Source organism: Thamnophis elegans, chromosome 7, assembly GCF_009769535.1.
Source record: "Thamnophis elegans isolate rThaEle1 chromosome 7, rThaEle1.pri, whole genome shotgun sequence".
Lineage (NCBI taxonomy): Eukaryota > Metazoa > Chordata > Lepidosauria > Squamata > Colubridae > Thamnophis > Thamnophis elegans.
The window spans coordinates 1,244,307-1,266,245 of record NC_045547.1 but is presented as its reverse complement, the minus strand read 5'-3'; the positions used below and the strand labels follow the sequence as shown (position 1 = coordinate 1,266,245).

General features: G+C 44.5%; 4 protein-coding genes across 4 annotated transcripts; all 4 read right to left on the bottom strand.

Moving 5' to 3' along the window:
• Positions 1-139: 139 nt before the first annotated feature.
• Positions 140-1,099, bottom strand: LOC116511192 (olfactory receptor 5V1-like). Its single transcript, XM_032221061.1, has one exon. The coding sequence runs from the start codon at positions 1,097-1,099 to the stop codon at positions 140-142; it is 960 nt and encodes a 319-aa protein (XP_032076952.1).
• Positions 1,100-4,129: 3,030 nt separating this feature from the next.
• Positions 4,130-5,089, bottom strand: LOC116511191 (olfactory receptor 5V1-like). The gene has a single exon (XM_032221059.1). It carries the CDS (start codon positions 5,087-5,089, stop codon positions 4,130-4,132), a length of 960 nt encoding a protein of 319 aa, XP_032076950.1.
• Positions 5,090-12,326: 7,237 nt separating this feature from the next.
• LOC116511190 (olfactory receptor 5V1-like) lies at positions 12,327-13,262 on the bottom strand. The gene has a single exon (XM_032221058.1). It carries the CDS (start codon positions 13,260-13,262, stop codon positions 12,327-12,329), a length of 936 nt encoding a protein of 311 aa, XP_032076949.1.
• Positions 13,263-18,194: 4,932 nt separating this feature from the next.
• LOC116511479 (olfactory receptor 5V1-like) lies at positions 18,195-19,721 on the bottom strand. Its single transcript, XM_032221541.1, has one exon. It carries the CDS (start codon positions 19,661-19,663, stop codon positions 18,734-18,736), a length of 930 nt encoding a protein of 309 aa, XP_032077432.1. The 5' UTR covers positions 19,664-19,721; the 3' UTR covers positions 18,195-18,733.
• Between the last annotated feature and the right edge of the window lie 2,218 nt (positions 19,722-21,939).

Genomic DNA, 21,939 nt, shown 5'->3' with positions numbered 1-21,939 from the left:
AATGCACCAAATAATCCTAGATAGCCACTCTCTAGAATCTCCCACCCTTCCTTTCCCTGTGTGCCCCCTTCCCTTCCAACAGCTGCTACTTTACAGACCTGGATAAGCAGAGAGGGAAGGAAAGCAATCCAGTTTTTCTTCACTGCTTTCCAGGAGATGCATCTTCCTTCTCCTGAGTGCCCAGAAGTTTTTGTAGGGCCCCTTTGACCTCCTTGTTTCGGAGGCTGTAGATTAGGGGGTTCAGCATGGGGGTGGGAATACAATACAGGGTGGAAACTAGGGTGTCCACCTCTAAGGAGTAGTCCGCACTGGGCCGGTTGTAATTCAAGTTGGCCATCCCAAAGTAGACGATGACGGTAGTCAAGTGGGCAGCACATGTGGAGAAGGTCTTTCTCCTTCCAGTGCTGGAACGGATCTTCAGAATTGTAGATAAGATGTAGACGTATGAAATGACAACAAGGAGGAAAGGGCTGAGACCCACAAAGACAGTTGCTGTGTGAAGAGCCATTTCGTTGACATAAGTGTCGCTACAAGCAATTTTCAAGAGTGGAGGGACATCACAGAAGATGTGATGGATCTTGTTGGCTCCACAGAAGGCCAAATTGGTGGCCAGGGCTGTGTGAATGGCTGAGTTGAGAAGGCCCCAGACCCATGAAGCTGTAGCCAGAGGGACTCGCACCTCCTTACTCATCAGTTGAGAATAGTGCAAAGGCTCACAAATGGCCGCATAGCGGTCATAGGCCATCACGGCCAGCAGTGTGGATTCAGTTCCTGCAAAGCTCATGAGGAGGAACATCTGGGCCATGCACTCGTTGTAGGAGATGGTGGGTTCTTGGCGCAGGAGGTTCACCAGGATGTTGGGGAGGGTGACTGAGGGATAGCAAATGTCTAAGCAGGACAGATGGCTAAGGAAATAGTACATGGGACTATGGAGGCGTGAATCCACCTGGATCAAGAGGAATATCATTGAGTTGGCCACCAAGGTGATGAGGTAGATGGCCAGGAACAGCAGAAAGAGGAAGGGGCGTCCTCTGGGCATGCCAGAGAAACCCAGGAACAAGAACTCCGTCACCTGCAGGGTCTGATTGACACTTTCCATGAGGTCCATCAAGAGTTAGAATTCAAGGGTAGCCTCCGCTTTCAAATCACAGCATGAAGAAGAAGCTTCACAAGCAGGAGTGAACCTCTAGAATTCCCCAAAGGCTTTCTGGAATAATTAAACAATGCTTTGCATGAATAAAAAAAAATATCAGCAATTCTGTTCAAAAAGGCAGAATGGGGATCATTCATGAGGGAAGAAATTGGGGCTGAGAATCTGAATTCCTTCCACAGAATTCCTGTGTTCATCCAGGATCCTTTACCTTTTTTTCAGGGTTCACACCAGGGATTCACCCATACACCCACAAATTCACTAACACAATTTATAAGGGGTGATATTAATGAAGTATCAACGGCTATTAGCAGGTGAATGCAGATAGTCCCATCACAGTATGGGGGCAGTAGGGCTGGAGCCCAAACCAGGAGACTTACTGGATTCTCAATCGAGTTGTAGCACCCGTTATTTTTAAAGTATTTTAAACAGCTAACTGATCTCCTATCTGTTCACTGAAGGAGTGGAAGCCACGCTGAGATCCCTTCCAGCTCTATTCTGACATAAGATTGCTTACTTGAAGCATGCTAGCCAGCACTATATCCTTGTTTTTCTTCAAACACTGTTAATTCTTAGATTAAGAGTTGGGTTAAGAGTTCATGTTGCTGGTGAGAAGAAGCTTGCCTCTTTTTTTAAATGCCTGGTGGGCCAAAGCTTTCTCTCTCCCTCCTCTCCCGTCCCCCACCCCAAAGAGAAAAGGCCCTCACCTCGGGGTGGGGGACGGAAGAGGAGGGAGGGAGAAGGCATTTTTTTTAAAAAAGAAGTGAGCTTCTTCTCACCAGCAACACGTAATTTAGACTTTTTCCTGACAGCGGCTGGTGTTGAGGTGCACCTGAAATCTTTGGTCCGTGCATTAATCCCTTCCCACACTCTCCCCTCTTGCTGGATCTGAAGCCCTTTGGCCCTGATCTGTTCCTCACCTGGTCGAAGACTCCTGGATGAAGCTGGCAGGTGTGATCTCCTCCTCTCTTTCCTTTGTCTACTGCTTGCAAAATCCCCAAGGCGGAGCAGTGTTAAAAGGCAGGACTGCAGGCTGACTCTGCCCACTGCCAGGAGTTTGATCCTGATGGGGCTCAAGGTTGATTCAGCCTTCCATCCTTCTGAGATCAGTAAAATAAGGACCCTGATTGTTGGGGGCAAAATAAAGAACACTTATACGTTATAAACTGCCCAGAGGGTGATGTAAAGCAGGATGGGGCGGTATACATGTCTACTGTTGTTGCTGAAAGAAGAGACACAGTTTTTATGGCCTCCGGTGTGTCCCTGGGGACGGCTTGCATCAGAAAAGAAAAAAACAAAGCATCGACATGATTCCCATTTGGGAGTTCCTTGCTGAAAACTTTGGAATTTCAGAATAAAGTCTGGGAACTGGAAACTTGGGCCACGGCCCACGCAAAATAGAATAGCAGAGTTGGAAGGGACCTTGGAGGTCTTCTAGTCCATCTCCAATTATCTTGCTGACCACCCAGGTTGTGTGACCGGAGAGTGGTGGTTAGCACAAGTCACACGGAAGGAACGTCTGGATGACCATTCGGTGGAAGGATTGTGGCCTCCAATAAACACAGCGGTCCAAAGAATTTCAAAGGTTTTATTTCATGTAGGGGAGCATTTTGTAGAGGAGAAATAATGGAGAAACACAAATGGCCACAATTTTGTCAAGGGGAATTCACATAAAAACAAGAGAAGAACTGGTGGTAGAGGAACAGAATTTTACGTGTTTTTTAAAATTTAGAATTATTAGAAAGATTTAAACTAGACAAAATAATCTACAGTTTTGAACACCGTAAGACTAGTTTTGAAACAGGATTGTGTACAAATGATGAAAGTGAAAATGTTGGAACTTGCAGAGGTGGCTAAATTCACTTCCTTCCTCAAATTAAAGACAATATCTATCTTTATTACCAACTGGAAACCCTTATGGGATTTTGCGTGAAACAGAAAGAAATAACTTATGGTTTATGATATTAATAATTAAACAAAATGCGCTTTCGAAAGAAGCATGTTGTAAGCGTACAGTAAGAGGTAAACTTATAATTGCATTCATAATTCCTCTAGAGAAGATTTTTATCAACATCTTCCCCCCTCCCCTCCCCTCTCCTCCCCTCCCCTCCACTTTCTTTCCTCCCACTTCCTTTCCTTCCCTCCCCCTTCCTTCCCTTCAACTTCCTTTCCTTTCTTTTCTTTCCTCCCACTTCCTTTCCTTTCTGTTACCTTGTCTTCCCTTCCCTTCCGCTACCCTTTCCCTTCCCTTTCCATTTCCCTTCCCTTCTCTTCCCTCTCTTCCCCTCCCTTTTCCCTTTCCTCTCTTTTCCCCTTTCCTTTTTCACAAGTCCACCCTGCATGATAAAATGCCCCTCCCCCTTTTACTTTCTCAGCAGTGATTAGAGGTGCCTTTATATACCTTACAGAATTTATTTGGCCTTGTACACCAATGGTGCATCATTCCCTTTCAGTTTAAATTTCCTTTAAATTGTAGACAAAGTGAATTCCAGCCTTTTCATCACCTTCTTTGCCATTGTGTGACGGGCGGTGCCTGCAGAGTGAATGCTGGTGTGATGGATTACAGTGAAGTGGCAGGTTCCCAGGAAGGAAGGAGCACTTCCCAAGGAGGGGAGCGAGAAAAGAGGCAGCACAGCCTGGAGATGAAGAGGAAGACACGTAGGACAGCCACTCAGGGTCACAGAGTTCGAAGGGACCTTGGAAGGTCTTCTAATCCAGCCCCCTGCTCAAGCAGCCAGCCCTATACCATTCTAGACAAGTGGCTATCTAGTCTATTCTTAAAAGCCTCCAATGATGGGACAGCAGAGGGGAGCTAGACAAGACACAGCAGAGCCTGCAGATGAAGAGGTAGAGACCAAGGGTAGCCACTCTCTAGAATCTCCCACCCTTCCTTTCCCTCTGTGCCCCCTTCCCACCCAACAGCTGCTACTTTACAGAGCAGGATAAGCAGAGAGAGAAGGAAGGCAATCCAGTTTTTCTTCACTGCTTTCCAGGAGATGCATCTTCCTTCTCCTGAGTGCCCAGAAGTTTTTGTAGGGCCCCTTTGACCTCCTTGTTTCGGAGGCTGTAGATTAGGGGGTTCAGCATGGGGGTGATGATACAATACAGGGTGGAAACTAGGGTGTCCACCCCCAAGGAGTAGCCCGCACTGGGACGGTTGTAATTCAAGTTGGCCATCCCAAAGTAGACAATGACCGTAATCAAATGGGCAGCACAGGTGGAGAAGGTCTTTCTCCTTCCAGTGCTGGAACGGATCTTCAGAATTGTAGATAGGATGTAGACGTATGAAATGACAACAAGAAGGAAAGGGCTGAGACCCACAAAGACACTTGCTGTGTGAAGAGCCATCTCGTTGATATAAGTGTCGCTACAAGCAATTTTCAAGAGTGGAGGGACATCACAGAAGATGTGATGGATCTTGTTGGCTCCACAGAAGGCCAAATCGGTGGCCAGTGCAGTGTGAATGGCTGAGTCGAGAAGGCCCCAGACCCATGAAGCTGTAGCCAGAGGGACTCGCACCTCCTTACTCATCAGTTGAGAATAGCGCAAAGGTTCACAGATGGCCGCATAGCGGTCGTAGGCCATCACGGCCAGCAGTGCGCATTCAGTTCCCGCAAAGGTCATGAGGAAGAACATCTGGGCCATGCACTCGTTGTAGGAGATGGTGGGCTGCTGGCGCAGGAGGTTCACCAGGATGGTGGGGAGGGTGACCGAGGAATAGCAAATGTCTAAGCAGGACAGATGGCTGAGGAAATAGTACATGGGACTGTGGAGGCGTGAATCCACCTGGATCAAAAGGAGTATGACCGCGTTGGCCACCAAGGTGATGAGGTATATGGCCAGGAACATCAGAAAGAAGAACGGTTGACCTCTGGGCATGCCGGAGAAACCCAGGAACAAGAACTCAGTCACCTGCAGGGTCTGGTTGCCACCTTCCATGAGATCCATCAAGCTGTGGTGGACAATGTTGGACCGCAGCAGAATTCAGGTAGTAGCTGCTCCCTTCAAATCACAGCATGAAGGAGAAGTTTCAGACGCATGAGAGAACCACTGGACCTCCCAAAGGGCAACTGAAAGAATTAAACATTCTTTGTGTTGAATAAAATAATCATCAGGTAGGAGAAATGATTCTGGGTTTCTTCTAGTCAGGTGGAAGTTTATTATAGATGTGTCCTCCAGTTAACTTTCCCCAAAAGCCATTTGGCACACATGCTATGTGTAACTTAGCATTTAACTTAACTTAACATTAACTTACTCCTGATTTTGCACCCCTGTGCAAAGACACAGAATGAGGATTGTTGGGCACAGCTGGAAATGAACAACACAATTCCTTCCATGCACTGTGTTCCTCTAAGATCCTTCATCTGTTTGGGGGGTTTACACAAAGAATTCATGCCAAAAATTGTAACTAAACAGAAGGGGTGGCATGAGGTAGTAATGCTAGCAGTGATACTAATGAAGTATTAACAGATAGCTCAGATAGTATGTTGGAGATTATTAGGAGGGGATCCTAATAGTTGTGCAAATTTCCCTGCAGCCACAAGAGTCCAGACTCAATCATCAATCATCCAGACCCTCTTGGTCCCAAAGATACTTTTTCTTCTCCAAGAGGCAATTGGACTTTCTTAATTTTTTTCCTTGAAAACGTTTCGCTTCTCATCCAAGAAGCATCTTCAGTTCTGAAAAAGACTGAAGAAGCTTTTTGGATGAGAAGCAAAACATGGATTATTATTTTAGCAGTGCGATAGATATCAGGATAATATTGTAAAATAAATAGATATGAAGAATGGGAAAAAACAGATGTACTAGTAAATATGTATAAAAATATGAATAACAGTGGAACTTAATGCACGATTAGGGAAATATATACATAAATATATATTGATCTAAAATGTCTATTAATAGTAGAAGCATATGGACTGAAGAACTGGAAAGAACATGAATACCTTAAATGTATACATGATTGTGATTGATACTAAGACTGTATAAAGAGATATTGAAAAATGGAAAAAGGAAGGATGGAATGTTGATTTAACTATGGAAAGATGAACAACGAAATAAGTGGAAAACATGTCCTTGAATATTATAGCAATATGAAAGGGGAAAAAATAGGGATAGAAAATAGTGGGGGGGAAATAATAATTATATGTTAATATGTTAAGATATAGAAAAAACCAGAAAGACAGTTCAGAAAGGAAGGGTGATAATAAAAGACATGTATGAATAATATCAAACAATGGAAATCAAATGTAATATTTAGGAATAATAAGATTATGTGTACTGAAATGTATGTTACCCAGTTACGACACCATTCATGCATTGATATGTGTCAAGAATATTAAAAATTAAAAATTGGATTGAAAAAGAAACATTTGCAAAGGTAAAAAAAAGTCCAGTTGTCTTTTTGGGACATCTGGGTCCAGATGTTCACCCCCTCCCTCCGAGGCTTTCCTATTGTACCATCAAGATAAAAACCTGTCCCAACTTCTTCTCAGAAGAGTAGCTTACTCAACAAAAACACCTTTTCTCCTTCTGAGGGAAGAGGAAGAGGAAGGGGAGAGAAAGCTTTGCCCCATCAGGCATGAAAAAGGGTTGAGCTTCTTCTCACCAACAACATGCAGTTTATGCATCTTCCAGACCTGGGATCTCCAACCTTGGCAACTTTAAGACTTGTGGACCTCAACTCTGAGAGTTCCTTGGTGCAGGCATCAATCACCTCCCCCCACCCCTTTTCTCTTTGCCCCTTGTGCTCCTCACCTGATCAGAGTCTCCTGGATGAAGGTAGAAGATATGCTTCTTCTTCTTCTTCTTCTTCTTCTTCTTCTTCTTCTTCTTCTACTACTACTACTACTACTACTACTACTACTACTACTACCTCTTCTCCTTCTCCTTCTCCTCCTCCTCCTCCTACTACTTTTTTTCTTCTTCTTCTACTACTACTACTACTACTACTACTACTACTACTACCTCTTCTCCTTCTCCTTCTCCTTCTCCTCCTCCTCCTCCTCCTCCTCCTCCTCCTCCTCCTCCTCCTCCTCCTCCTCCTCCTCCTCCTCCTCCTCCTCCTCTTCTTCTTCTTCTTCTTCTTCTTCTTCTTCTTCTTCTTCTTCTTCTTCTTCTTCTTCTTCTTCCTTTCCTTTTCCTACTGCTTGAAAACTCCCCAGTTGGCCTTTCTGTCTTGAGGAGGGTCTTCGTTTCTTGTTCTCAGCCTCCTTTAGGCATTGGAGGTCTCATACCTGCCCTGCGTTCATCCTGTGTCGCACACAGAGCCAATGCTTGCAAAAAAAGAGAGACACACATTTTATGGCACCTGAGATGTCCCTGGAGATGACTTGCATCACAAAGCAGAAGAACAAACCATTCACAAGCTTCTCGCAAAGGGGGGGAACTGGAGATCAAGACAACGTGGAAAAGTGTCCAGCAAAGTTTATGTATTCATTTGTTAAATTTATATGCTTCCCATCTCTTTGATGAGGTGAAGACTAAAAAGACAAATATAAAACAATTACTTTTCTTAAAAAGCTTAAAACTAGAACTGTTGGAATCCATTCCGTGTGTGTGTGTGCAGGGCAGTTTCTGCTGTCTGAAACACACATACACAGGGATGCAAAAACATTGCACCAGAAACATCTTTCCGGTCTAAAGGGCCAGGACTCACTATGCAGCCTCATGTAACATGAACTATGTGAGCCAGCTACTCCCACACATGCCCTTTCTCCCCCCTATGCTGTGCTGTAACTTTCTATTCCCCCTTTCCCCTCCCAATGCCATGCAGCTTGTTGTCACATAACTCCTTGTGTAGGTGTGGTGGTCACCCATGACCCAGTGCATAATAGGGCATGCGCAGCCACGCTGAACCACAGGAAACAAACTCCATAACATCCTGACATCCTGATAGTTCATAGCATAACATCCTGATAGTGCATAACATAACATCCTGATAATTCACTCTAGATGTGCCTTATCCAATGACTCCAGGATTTGACCATATATAGACAGAACTTCCCTGAGCAGTAGATTAGCAATTGTAGTTTTACAGGCTGTCTTAAATCACATGCTGATTGCTCCTCCTGCCTTTGTCCTATCTCAATAAAAGGGGCTACCAGACCCCAATCTGGGTCGCTCCATCCCGAGAAAGCTCGTGTCCGTGTCTTTTCTCAACATTGGCCTCATGGACGAACCACGGGTACTTCACATAGAACCAAGGAGATGGACAACATAGGGATGAGATCTTTATCATAGATCTTCACCAAAAAAGCCATCACAGTTCTAGGCTGCATAAACAGAGGGATAGAACCAACATCACATGAAGTGTTAATACCACTTTATAATGCCTTGGTAAGGCCACACTTGGAATACGGCATCCAGTTTTGGTCTCCAGGATGTAAAAAAGATGCAGAGACTCTAGAAAGAGTGCAGAGAAGAGCCACAAAGAGGATTAGGGGACTGGAGTCTGAAACATATGAAGTACGGTTGGAGGAACTGGGAATGTCTCGTTTGATGAAAAGAAGGACTAGGGGAGACATGATAGCAGTCTTCCAATATCTCAGGGGTTGCCACAAAGAAGAGGGAGTCAAATTATTCTCCAAGGCACTTGAGGGTAGAACAAGAAGCAATGGGTGGAAACTAATCAAGGAGAGAAGCAACTTAGAACTGAGGAGAAATTTCCTGACAATTAGAACAATTAATCAGTGGAACAGAAGTTGCCTCCAGAAGCTGTGAATGCCCCAACACTGGAAGTCTTTAAGAAGAGGTTGGATAGCCATTTGTCTGAAATGCTATAGGCTTTCCTGCTTAAGCAGGGAGTTGGACTAGAAGGCCTCCAAGGTCCCTTCCAACTCTCTTATTCTATTCTATTCTATATCCCATCAACCACCTCCATTGGTGAGGGCCCCTCCTCTGGGCTCCAAGCCCACCAGCAGAACCAGGTTTTGATATTCTTCTGGAGGACTAAAAGGATGGGAGCAGTGGCGGAATGTTCCACAAGACAGGGGCCTCAGCCGAAAAGGCTCTTCTCCTTCACTCCACTAGTCAGAACTCCTTTCAGGTGTGGCTTCAACCAAAAGTCCGTTTGGCAGGGATGGTGTTGGAGATGGCCAGGCAGAGCCCAAGGGGGAGGTCAAATGCGCCATCAATTTGGAGTTGCTATGCTTGCATAAGAGAACAAAGCCCAGCCCGCCATGAATTCCATTGACTCTTATCTGGTGCCTTGACCATTAATAGATCAGATTTTTGTATATAAAGGTAAAGGTTTCTCATGTCCAGTTGTGCCCAACTCTAGGGGGTAATGCTCATCTCTGTTTCTTAGCTGAGGGAGCCAGCATTGTCTGAAGACATTTTCATGGTTATGTGGCCAGCATAGTTATACACCAAAGGTGCACTGAATGCTGTTACTTTCCCACCACAGTGGTACCTATTTATCTACTCACATTTGCATGCTTTCGATCTGCTAGGTGGGCAGGAGTTGAGGGAAGGATGCCATTTCTTATACATAGGTAGCATGAAATAAACGTGGTAGTACCTTTGAACTCTATTCCACTCTTGGTTTCTTGCTCGTGACAGGTGGAAGTGCAGCAATTGTCTTCCAGAAGTTTCTTAAGGCTTTCAGGGATACTACTACACAAGTTACTTGATGTGAGATACTGTTCATTAAATTGGGCTCTAGGGATCAGTTGGGACAGTTGGTGTTGTACCAGCCTCTCTGCTACGTAGCAACCTCCCTGCCTGAGTCTCTTGATGTCATTTCTGGATTAGAAGTGAAATATCCCTGATTTATGGCCTTAGATAATGTCCATCTGGCCTCTGTGGGGTTAGGTGTGGCTCAGGACTCCATGGCTACCATGACAACCATTGACCTATCTTAGGTCATCCAGGCCTTGGGATGGTGGTCACATACTCAGTTTGGGTTTCCCGTCAGAGCAGTGGAATAATGGGTTGTGTGAATGACATTGGGGTAGGAAGGAGGGGAAGAGATGGTACCTAGGAAGCCATCAGAGAAGAGAGGCATGAGTTCCCAGCTTCATCTGAGATGCTCACAGTAGGATATAGAAATTGAAGGAAGAGACTATTTATGGGTTGAATTGTAAGGTCCTTGGTGGTCTCTGAGCTTGGTGGTTTTCTTGCAGATGTTTCATTTCCAAACTTGGTGACATCATCAGTGTTAGAATGGAGAGGGCTTTGCTTCTAGCATTCCCTTCTAGCACTGCTGACGTTCCCTAGGTGGGTCATGAAATGTCTTCAAGTAAACAACCAAGCTCAGAGAGCACAAGGACTTCACAGTCCTCGTCCTCCTTGTCCTCGTCCTCCTCCAAGCCCATCCTCTTCTAGCACTGATGGTGTTATCTAGTTGGGTCATAATATGTCCCCAAGAAAACCACCAAGCTCCCAGAGTACCAGAACACCAGAACACCCACAATTGTCATTGTCGTCATCCTTCTCCTCTTCTAACCCCATCCCTTGTAGCTCTGATGATGTTACCTAGTTGGGTTACAAAATGTCTGCAAGAAAACTACCAAGCTCAGAGGAAACCAAGGACCTCACAGTCCTCCTCCTCCTCCACCACCACCTTCTCCTCCACCTCTCTCTGCAAACTCCATTCCGTTCTAGCACTGATGATATTACCTAGTTGGGTCATGAAATGTCTTCGAGAAAACAACCAAGTTCCCAGAGCACCAGGGACCCCACAATTGTCATCATCATCCTCCTCCTCCTCCTCCTCCTCCTCCTCCTCCTCCTCCTCCTCCTCCTCCTCCTCTTCCAACCCCACCCCATTCTAGCACTGATGATGTTACCTAGTTGGGTCACAAAATGTCTGCAAGAAAACCACCAAGCTCAGAGGACATCAAGGACCTCACACTCCCCTCTTCCCCCTCCCCCTTGTAGTATTAATGATATACCCTAGTTAGTTCATAAAACATATGCACCCCCCCCCCCAAAAAAGCCCAGAGAGCACCAAGGACCCTCACCCAGATTCTCCCCTCTCCCACCATTGCCCCTTTTCATCTGGACTTGGAGGCAAAGTGGAATAAAATCGAGAAGTTTTGGGAATATTTTTTATTTACTTTGTTAATCCAATTTATACAGTCTCTAATCTGTCCCCCCAAAAAACCAACTCTGGATATGGAACAAGATAAAAATAACAAAAAGGACTAGACCGTCCTTTCCAACTCTGTTAATCTGTAATTCTGTAAAATCCATCCTCTCTTAGGTTGGAATCCTAACCCATTACTGGGTTTTGAATGTATTTTCACTGAGATGCAACGTCCCACCTACTCAGAAGAAAAATAATCTCCATTCGTTTTCTCCTTGAGAGCGGTTCTGCAGGAATCTTTTCTTTAAACAGTTTATTTATATATTTCCACATTACATACATACGTGTTTAGTGAACAGAGTATTGCCTGGATCAATTTATTTTTATACAATAATACTTTTCCCACTCCTAATTTCTACCTCTACTGTCCAACCATTTATAAAACAAGCCTCTTGTTCAAAAATACTTGACATCTTCTTTTTCTTTTATTTTCAGCGTCAGTCTGTCCATTTCTGCACAATCTAAATTTACATCATCCTCTGTGGGTGTTTCCTCATTTTTCCAGCACTGTGAAAATACAATTCGTGCTGCTGTCAAGGCATGTAATATTAAGTGTAGATTCCCTTTATCATACTTTTCAGGTGTTATGCCTAGCAAAAATATTTGTGGCTTATAATCTATGTGCTGTTTTAACATTTTCTCCAACCATGTATGTATTTTTGTCCAATATTTCTTTGCTTTTACACATGTCCACCACATGTGATAGTATTTTCCCAAAGTCTGGTTAGGTTCTGCAGGAATCTTAAGGATGTCCTGCTACTCCAGTCCCTGTACACAAATTTCATTTTTCTTAAGGAGCAGAAACGCACGAAATGCTACAAAAGATTCAGCCCTAGATAGCAATAGCAATAGCAGTTAGACTTATATACCGCTTCATAGGGCTTTCAGCCCTCTCTAAGCGGTTTACAGAGTCAGCATATCGCCCCCACAGTCTGCGTCCTCATTTTACCCACCTCGGAAGGATGGAAGGCTGAGTCAACCTTGAGCCGGTGAGATTTGAACCGCCGAACTGCAGCTAGCAGTCAGCTGAAGTGGCCTGCAGTACTGCACCCTAACCACTGCGCCACCTTGGCTCTTAGATGAGGGCTAGACCACCTTCTGGCAGCCGAGAATCTTCTTCATGGCCCCCTTCACCTCCTTGTTGCGGAGGCTGTAGATCAAAGGATTCAGGAGGGGGTTGATGATACAAAACATGGTGGAGATCAAGGTGTCCACCTCTAGAGAGTAACCAACACTGGGTTGGTTGTAGTTCACAAAGGCATTTCCAAGGCAGACAATCACGACAGCAAGGTGTGAAGCACAGGTGGAGAAGGCTTTGCGCCTACCGGTGTTTGAACGGATCCGCAAAATGCAGCCCAAAATGTAGAAGTAGGACAGGACGATGAAGAGGACAGGGACAAGGCCCACAAAGATGCTGGTGATGTGGTTGGTCAATTCGTTGACCCAGGTATCACTGCAGGCGATTTTCAGGAAAGGGGGGACATCACAAAAGATGTGAGGAATCTGGTGGTTGTCACAAAACTCCAACTTGGAGGCCAGAGAAACGTGGATGGCTGAGTCCAGGAAGCCCCAGAGCCAGGTGGCCACAGACAGCTGGATGCAGACCTTGCCCCTCATCAGGTGGGCATAGTGCAAAGGTTGGCAGATGGCGGCATAGCGGTCATAGGCCATGATGGCCAGCAGTGCCGGCTCACATCCCGCAAAGCCAATCAGGAAGAAGGCTTGTGCCAGGCACTGGCTGTAGGAGATGGTGTATTGCTGGTGTAGAAGGCTCACCAAAATCTTTGGTACCACCACAGAAGAAAGGCAGATATCCAAGCAGGAGAGCTGGCTGAGGAAGAAGTACATGGGGGTGTGGAGACGGGAATCCAGGAGAACCAGGGTTATGATCATGAGGTTGCCCAGCAGGGTGACCAAATAGGCAGCCAGGAACACCAAGAAAAAATGGATGTGGTGTCTCTGGAATATGGAGAATGCCAGGAAGATAAATTCTGTCTTCTGTGTTTGGTTCTGAGAATCCATCAGGAAGAAAATGGACAGCTGGGAAGAGAGAAATGGGCATGTGAAGGAATTAGAATTAATATAGCGTGAGAAGAATTAGTTTGCTGAGCTGGGAGAGAAGAACCTAATTCTTCTTCTGTTTTCTTGGACTTTTACCTGCTGAGAAGCTCTGTGGAGCATCCCTTCCAAGTTCTGCCTCTGCATTCCATAAAGAGGACGAGTGATCTTATCATGGTTAAGGTGACACAGCATGGCATATAGATGGTCTGAGGAGGAAGTAGCAGTCCTCCAGTCCTGCCTTCTCCAACTCTTGTGTCCTGAAGGTGACATTATGATTGTCTAAGCTGGACCAAAATGTTTTTATTTTAATTCCTCAGGAAGTCACCAGCCTATGATAGACATGATAGTGGGACATCTTATATTTTTCAGTGGGTGATATTCCTTTCCCGGAAACAGCTTCTTCCAAGGAGCACCAAACATTCATGGAGAAGGTTGTGAAGAAGCTCCAAGTTCTGGATGTGTGTACCTAGTTTTGGTTGTCAAGATCTAGATCTATCTTAAAAAAGATGTTGAGACTCTAGAAAGAGTACATGAAAGCACAACAAAGACGATTAGGGGAACGATGTATGATGAACAGTTGTGGGAGCTTGGTGAGAAGGACTAGGGGTGACATGATAGCAGTATTCCAATATTTAAGTGGCTCCTACAGAGACAAGGGGGTCAATCTACTTTCCAAAGCAGCAGAAGGTTGAACAAGAAGCAACTGATGGAAAGTAAGCAAGGGGAGAACCAGCCTAGAACTAAGGAAAAAAATTCTGACAGTGAGAACAATTAACCAGTGGAACAACTTGCCTCCAGAAGTTGTGGGTGCTCCATCATTGGAGGCTTCTAAGAAGAGACTGGACATCCTATAGGGTCTTCTCTTTGAGCAAGGGGTTGGACTAGAAGACCTCCAAGTTCCCTTCCAATTCTGTTATTCTGTATTCTGTAGACACTCCAATAAAGTTTCTCCATCAACTTTCTTTGTTACAGTAGGAATTGTTGTAATAAGTGTGTGCTGGGAATCTCACTTGCTCCCAAGAAGTTAGAGTTTTTTTGCCTACTTGATATCTGCTCTCCCATCTTGCTCTATTTATATTTATCATTTTCTAAGCATTTATACAACTCCAGCGCTAAAAGGTGTTGGAAAGCAATGATCATTTCTGGAATTTCTCTCTTTTATTATAAGCGTCTATAAACACTAGAATTTCTTCTGCACCTGCAGTTTTAGGTTAAAAAAAGTAGGAAGCACATCTGGATAAATTTCTGGTACCCAGGTTTGATCTAGGACATAAGGTCAAGATAGTGAAGAGATATAACAGTAACACTTATAAGATTTGGGCATGTTTAGCCTAACGAAGAGAAGGCTAGGCAGAAACATGATAGCTATGCTTCAATTCATGAAGGGCTGACCCAGGGCAGAAGATGGGGAGAACTTCTTCAGAGGAAGAGGAGGTCCATTTATTCTCCAAAGCACCCAAAGGCAGGACAAGAAGCAACAGTTGAAAACTAATCAAGGAGAGATTCAACCTGGAACTAAGGAGAAATTTGACAGTGAGAACAATCAACCAGTGGAACAGAAGTTGCCTCCAGAGGTTGTGGGTGCTCCAACACTGGAGGTTTTTAAGAAGAGATTGGTTTCCTGCTTGAGCAGGGAACTGGATTAGAAGATCTCCAAGCTCCTTTCCAACTCTGTTATTCTGTTAAATAGAAGAACATCTGAAGGTAACAGAAGAACCAAAAGGCAGAAGCTTAAAAGAGAGAAATCTAAACTCAAAATGAAGAGGTATTTCATGACTGTGAGAGCTACGAGGGAGTGGAACACCTGTCTTCTGGAGTTGTGGAGGTTTTCCAGCAAACATTGGACAGCCCTTTGTCTGGGATGGTCTGAAGATTTCTGGTCTGGACAGGGGGTTGGATTAGAAAATCCCCCAAGTCTCTTCCAACCTTTTGATTCTATGATTTTTGAAGGTAGATATTTTTGGGGCGAAGTTCTATTTAAAGCAAGTCATAGTCCTAGGGAGATACATAAGGCAGGGCTATCAGTGGTTACAGCTATCTGTCTCAGCAAGTGAAAATATTTTTCCAAGGCACCTGAAGGCCAGAGAAGGAATAATGGATGGAAACTGATCCAGGAGAGATTCAACCTGGAAATGAGGAGGAATTTTCTGACAGTGAGAGCAATCAATCAGTGGAACAGAAGTTGCCTTCAGAAGTTGTGGGAGCTTCATCCATGGAAGCTTTCAAGAAGAGACTGGACTGCCCTCTGTCAGAAATGGTGTAGGGTCTCCTGCTTGGGTGAGGGGAGGGGCTGGACTAGATGACCTATAAGATCCCTTCCAACTCTATCAATCTGTAATCCGTAAAATGATATCAGATGTTCAAGACAACTTTAGAAAAGGTCACGGAAGATGAGACAAGATTTGCCATTTCTGAGCTCCCCTAAGCGGAAATTCCGAGGAGAACTTGGGCTCCTTTTGCTCCCCATGTCAATCTCTCCTTGCCGCATCTCCCCGAAAGAGGATGCTGGATGGATAGCTCACCTTTGGTGGTTATCCCAGCTGGAGAAGACCAGCTGGGGCTGAAGCAGAGTCATCTTCTCCCCATCTTCTCCCCCAGTTGGATACCATGAGATGAGAGCTGGCTCAGCCAAACATCTTCTCTCAGAGCAGGAAGGGAGATCTTTAGAAGCTTCTTCTTACAAGAGAAGCAAGTCCCTCGGTTGTCTGCATGGACCACGGTAGATGGTGGGCTTGAGGGAAAAGGTCCTTTGGTGTGTGGGCCCTAGGAATATTCCTCTCCTGGGTCCTGCAGGGAATAGAACTAGGAGGAGGTCCTCTGGGGCCAAACTCTTTCGTCTACGACTTGCTTGGAGACAAGTGAAGGCAGACAGGGAAGTTGAGTTGAGCGAGGGGTGAAAAGCACAGCAATTTTTTCAGATTTGAAGCATAGCCAATGAAGAGCAAATACTTGAGTTTGGTTACCTCCAGAGGTGGGTTCCTACCAGTTCGCACCTATTCGGTAGAACCCGTTCGTCAAATCTACCGAGCCGATTAGGTTCCACCAGTGGACCCGGAAAGCAGGCCACACCTACAGAAGAGGTTCCAAAATTTTTTGAAACCCACCATACACACACACACACACACACCCTCACACAAAGAGAGAAAGAGAAAGAAAGGAAGAAAGAAAGAAAGAAAGAAAGAAAGGAAGGAAGAAAAAGTGGGAGAGAGATGAAAGAAAAAAGGAAAAAGGGACAGAGAGACAAAAGGAAGGAGAGAGAGAGAGAGAGAGAGAGAGAGAGAGAGGGGAGAGAGAGAACACATGGCCGGCAAGCCACTCCCACAAAGGAGGCCACATCCACAGAGTAGGTCCAAAAATTTTTGGAAACCCACCACTGGTTACCTCCTTTGTTATTAATCAGTGTTTCCTAAATGTCTTCTCCTGTCTGTGACCTGGAATGGCCTAGTTGCTCCCATTTACTTTAGGTACTACAAGGTCTGGCTGCTTATATTTCTTTTCTTTTTTTAAAAAAAAACCAGCCAATAGGACTCCAATTTGGTACTCAGAACTGAAATAAATAACCGTGTGTTCTCTGAGCTTGGGGGTTTTCTTGCAGGCGTTTCATGACCTAACTAGGGAATATCACCAGTACTAGAAGGGAGTGGGGTTTGTGGAGAGGAGGAAGAGGAGGAGGAGGAAGGTGGGATCCTTGTTGTTTTCTGAGCTTGACTGTGTTTTTCCAGACATTTCATGACCCAACTACCACCATCATCAGTGCTAGAAGAGGGGGGAGTTTGTGGGGAGGAGAAGGAGGAAGAGCAAGAAGAGGAGGACGAGGAGGAGGATGGGGGGGTCCTTAGTACTCCCTGAGGTTGGTTGTTTTCTTGAAGACATTTCATGACCCAACTAGGTGACATCACCAGTGCTAGAAGGGAGTGGGGTTTGTGGAGAGGGGGATTGTGGGATCCTTGGTGCTTTCTGAGCTTGGCTGTTTTCCCCAGACATTTTATGACCCAACAAGGTTACATCATCAGTGCTAGAACAGAGTAGGGTTTACAGAGTGGTGGTGGTAGTGGTGGAGGAGGAGGAGGAAGAGGAGGAAGAGGAGGAGGAGGAGGAGGAGAAGGAGAAAGGGAGGAGGGCCTGAGTGTTGAGTGCATTGAAGGTTCTGCTTTTGATCTAGAGAGGCTTTCATGGCATGGCTTTAGGCTATCTGAGGGACCATTTCTCCCAGCTGTTCCATTACTCCCTCTGGTGCACCAACACCCAAAGTTACCTGAGATATCCAACTGTATATGTTTGATTAGTGAATAAATAATAAAACATAAAATCCAAGACGACAGGAGTTCGATTCCCATCAGTGCCAACTCTTCAAGGTAAATCAAGGCTATTGCCAGGTAGGTCAGGATTACTATTATTGTGATCTAGGAACAGGATCTGGTTGGTCTGAAGATACTTCCTTCTCTCCCACTTTATCTTTGGGTGAACTAGGGAGGGCTTATTTGAGATGTTTTCTCACTCCTCCTTGGTCTAGGCTGAAGCCCTGCTTATCTGATCGCTGCCTTGGTAGAGGCTCTTCCTTCACTTCTTCTTTCTCTCCCTAGGCCCTCCACTTCCATCCTGGCCAGCAGATGTTGGCACCCAACACATCCGAAGGGCAGGTGAATGGGATCTTCCGGGCACTTCTTGAACATTTGATGTCCCACCCTGAGCAGAGGGGGCCTAGGAGAACTCGGCACAGTCAATTCGCCACGGGACAATTTGCCATGGGACAAAAGTTACATCATATCAAAGGAATGGTGGACTAAAGGATGCAAAAGGAAGGACAAAATGCAGTCAACACTAATTAAAATAATTGTTTATTCATTTTTCAGTTATTACCATATTTCTAACGTTGTACTATTATAACATTTTTGATCTTCGTTAAAATAAAACAAACCACCTTTAGCCTAAGCGTGGTGTGAGCTGAGATATAATAAGGTAGTTTCAGCTTTAAAATTTGAAACGATCTTCTCACATGTAGTTATAAAACTTTTTACCTGACCAATAGTTGACTGTTAAGCTTCTTAATGTTAGGAATACCTGGGATACTGAACAATCAAAGATAATTGGATTCACAACCCTAAGAGTTCACAAAGTACATTAAACTCAACAAACAAACAAACAAACGCAAAATGAGGTAAACACTAACTAACTTCATTACTTCTGTCAATGTCTCTGCTAGCTTTTAACTGGTTAAGGTGTTGCAGAGGACAAGTCATTTCCGTTTGTAGTAAACCTGGAGGAAGGCGGTGAGTCTGAATGCTACTAATTGTGAAAATCGACCAAACCCTTTGTTAAGACACATTTCTTGTGTCTTTTCTGTTCTGAGTATAGTCAGGAAAAACAAGACTTGGTCTCTTGATGTTCCAGGAAGAGCTTCAAGGTTGTCTTTACAACATTTGAGAAGAATTCTATATTCTCCTTTCCAGGATCTTCCTCAGGGCCCCCTTCACCTCCTTGTTGCGTAGGCTGTAGATCAGGGGGTTCATCATGGGGGTGACAATGCAATACATAGTAGAAATCAAGGTGTCGGTCTCCAGGGAGTAGCCAGCACTGGGCTGGTTATAGTTAATGAAACCATTCCCAAAATAAAGAAGGACCACCATCACATGAGAAATACAAGTAGAAAAAGCTTTGTGCCTCCCTGTGTTGGAACGGATACGCAGGATGGATGCAAGGATGTAGAAGTAGGAGATTACTACAAAAAGGAAGGGACCCAATCCCACAAACACCGTGGCTACGTGCATTGTTATCTCACTGACAAATTTTTCACCACAAGCGATTTTCAGCAGAGGAGGTAGATCACAGAAGATGTGGTAGATCTGATTATGTCCACAGAAATGGAAGTTGGAAGCCAAGGCTGTGTGAACTGTTGCATCCAGGAAGCCCCCGATCCAGGCAATAATGGCTGATATCACACAAACACGTGGACTCATGAGGTGTGAGTAGTGCAAAGGCTGACAGATGGCAGCATAGCGGTCGTAAGCCATGATGGCCAGCAACCAGCATTCTGAGCTTGTGAAGCCTATCAAGAAGAACATCTGGGTCAAGCAATGGTTGTAGGATATGGTGTGTCTTTGGAGAAGGAAATTTGAAAGGATCTTGGGCACGGTGACAGTTGAGTAGCAGACATCCAAGCAGGATAAGTGGCTGAGGAAAAAATACATAGGACTGTGAAGATGGGAGTCCACCAGGATGACAGTGATGATCATGAAGTTACCCAGAATGGTGATCAAATAGATGGTGAAGAACAGCAGGATGAGATAGTTCTGGCCGTCTGTGATGTTGGAGAAACCCAGCAAAACAAACTCAGTAACTAGACTCTGGTTGCCGATATCCATGGGAATTTAGGGATTATGTTGACTTAATCTTAGATCTTAAGAAGGACACAAAATAAGATTTTTCTTATTATTATTTCTACACAAATGCCTCTTACACAATATTAGATCTGGAATCTTCACGTTTTGTAGGGCAAGAAAGAGACAATAGAAATGCTGAGAGGTCCGCCTTTATCACTTGTACTTCTGTCAGTTGAAGAAACTCCACTTTCAGAGAACCTGCTGGGATGGTCCAGAGTCCAGCTCATGCCAAAATCCAAGACATTGTTATCTTCTTTGCAGCTTTGGCAATGATCCTTCTTTTGATAAAAGCCCATCAGTAGAAGCAATGTGATCTACCAGGAGAAAGAAATGGAGGGGTGAATATTAAAACAATGTGATGATCATTGATTAGGAACCAAGTTAAGATCTATCTCATGACCACATTAAGGATGAAGAAACAATGGAGAACTTAGTTGTTGCAATCCCTATTCTCCATTTAACATTTTTATTGAGTTATAAGATAGGATAAGATTCAAAATACAAAAGTGTTATGGCCCAGCAGGAACCGTTGGAGCTGCCACCAGAGTCCGACAGCAAGGGGCCCTATGAGTCGGCTCTGGAGGATGTAGAGGACCCTGGACAGGGTTCCGACTCTATATATAGATATGGGTATAACATAAGGAAACTGGATGTAAATTTTAAACAGTGATTTGGAAAGGAGTATTAGAAAACTTTGTTATTAAATATTATGGATGTTTAGCTAGAATAGGACACAAACATTTAGTGTTAGTGAAGGATTTTAGAAATAGTAATTGAAAGGCCAGTATGTGGTTATATATTAAATCTTGGTATATTTTATGATGAAGGACGCCTAAACAATTATAGTCAAATGAAAATGGAGAGATGATGATGGTGACATGTATAAATATCAGAGTTAAAATACTTGAGTTAATATGAATTATGTTTGTTGACTGTGGAAGAGATGCACGAAAGTGTTTTTGTAACCAATGATACACTTTCTACAGCATGTAAAGAAGGATGTTGCGTTTATTTTAAATTTAAAAAAAATCATTTAAAAAAGTATTTTAGAATATCTTTGTTAAAGATTTATACCCTGTATTGGTTCTGGAAAGTTAGGGAAGAGGGAAGGTTGGGGGGGGCTTGGGTGGGAAGGGCAGGGAGGGGGGAAGTAAACATTTGTAAAAGTTTTTTTTCTAAAATTTTCAATAAAAAAAATATCTAACAAAATGAAATTCAGTGGTGAAAAAAGTAAGGTTCTACATTTAGGCAGGAAAAATCAAATGTATGGAATAGGTGGTACCTTGCTCAATAGTAGGAACTGTGAGAGGGATATTAGTGGACAGTCACTTAAAGAGGAGCCAGCTGTGTGAGGCAGCTGCCAAAAAAGCCAACACAGTTCTAGGCTGCATCAACAGAGGGAGAGAATCAAGATCCCGTGAAGGGTTAATGCCACTTTATAAGGCCTTGGGAAGGCCACACTTGGAATATTTGCATCCAGTTTTGGTTGCCACGATGTAGAAAAGATGTGGAGACTCTGGAAAGAGTGCAGAGAAGAGCAAGAAAGAGGATTAGGGGACTGGAGGCTAAAGAATGGCTGGAGGCATTGGAGATGTCTAGTTTAATGGAAAGAAGGACTAGGGCTGACATGGTAGTTGTGTTGCAATATCTAAGGGGCTGCCACAAGGAAGAGGGAGTCCACCTATTCTCCAGAGCACCCAAAGTCAAGAAAAGAAGCAATGGATGGGAACTAATCAAGGAGAGAACCAACCTAGTAAGCCTAGAACAATTAACCAGTGGAATGGCTTGACTCCACATATTGTGGGTGCTCCATCAGGGGAGGTTTTTCAGAAGAGATTGGACAGCCATTTGTCGGAAATGGTCTAAGGTTTCCTGCCTGAGCAAAGAGTTGGACCCGAAGACCCCCAAGGTCCCTTCCAACTCTGTTACTCTGGCAAGGACCCAAAAAGGATGCTGGAGGAACCATAAAGTGACTCACCTTTGCTGTGGCTGAAGGAGAATCACTGCCTCCCCATGTTCTCCCACAGTTTGATTCCCACACAGCGAGATGTGATGTGACTTAGTCAAAACTCTTCCCACAGAGCAGGAAGGGAGATGACCAGAAGCTCATTCTCACAACAGAATCACCACTCCTGGTTCTGCGTTGTGCAAGGCAGGTGGTAGTCATGGAAGAGAATGTGCCTTGGTGTGTGTGCCCTGGGAATCTTCCTGCCTGGGATTCTACAGGGAGGAGAGCTGGGAGGAGAAACAGCAGGGAC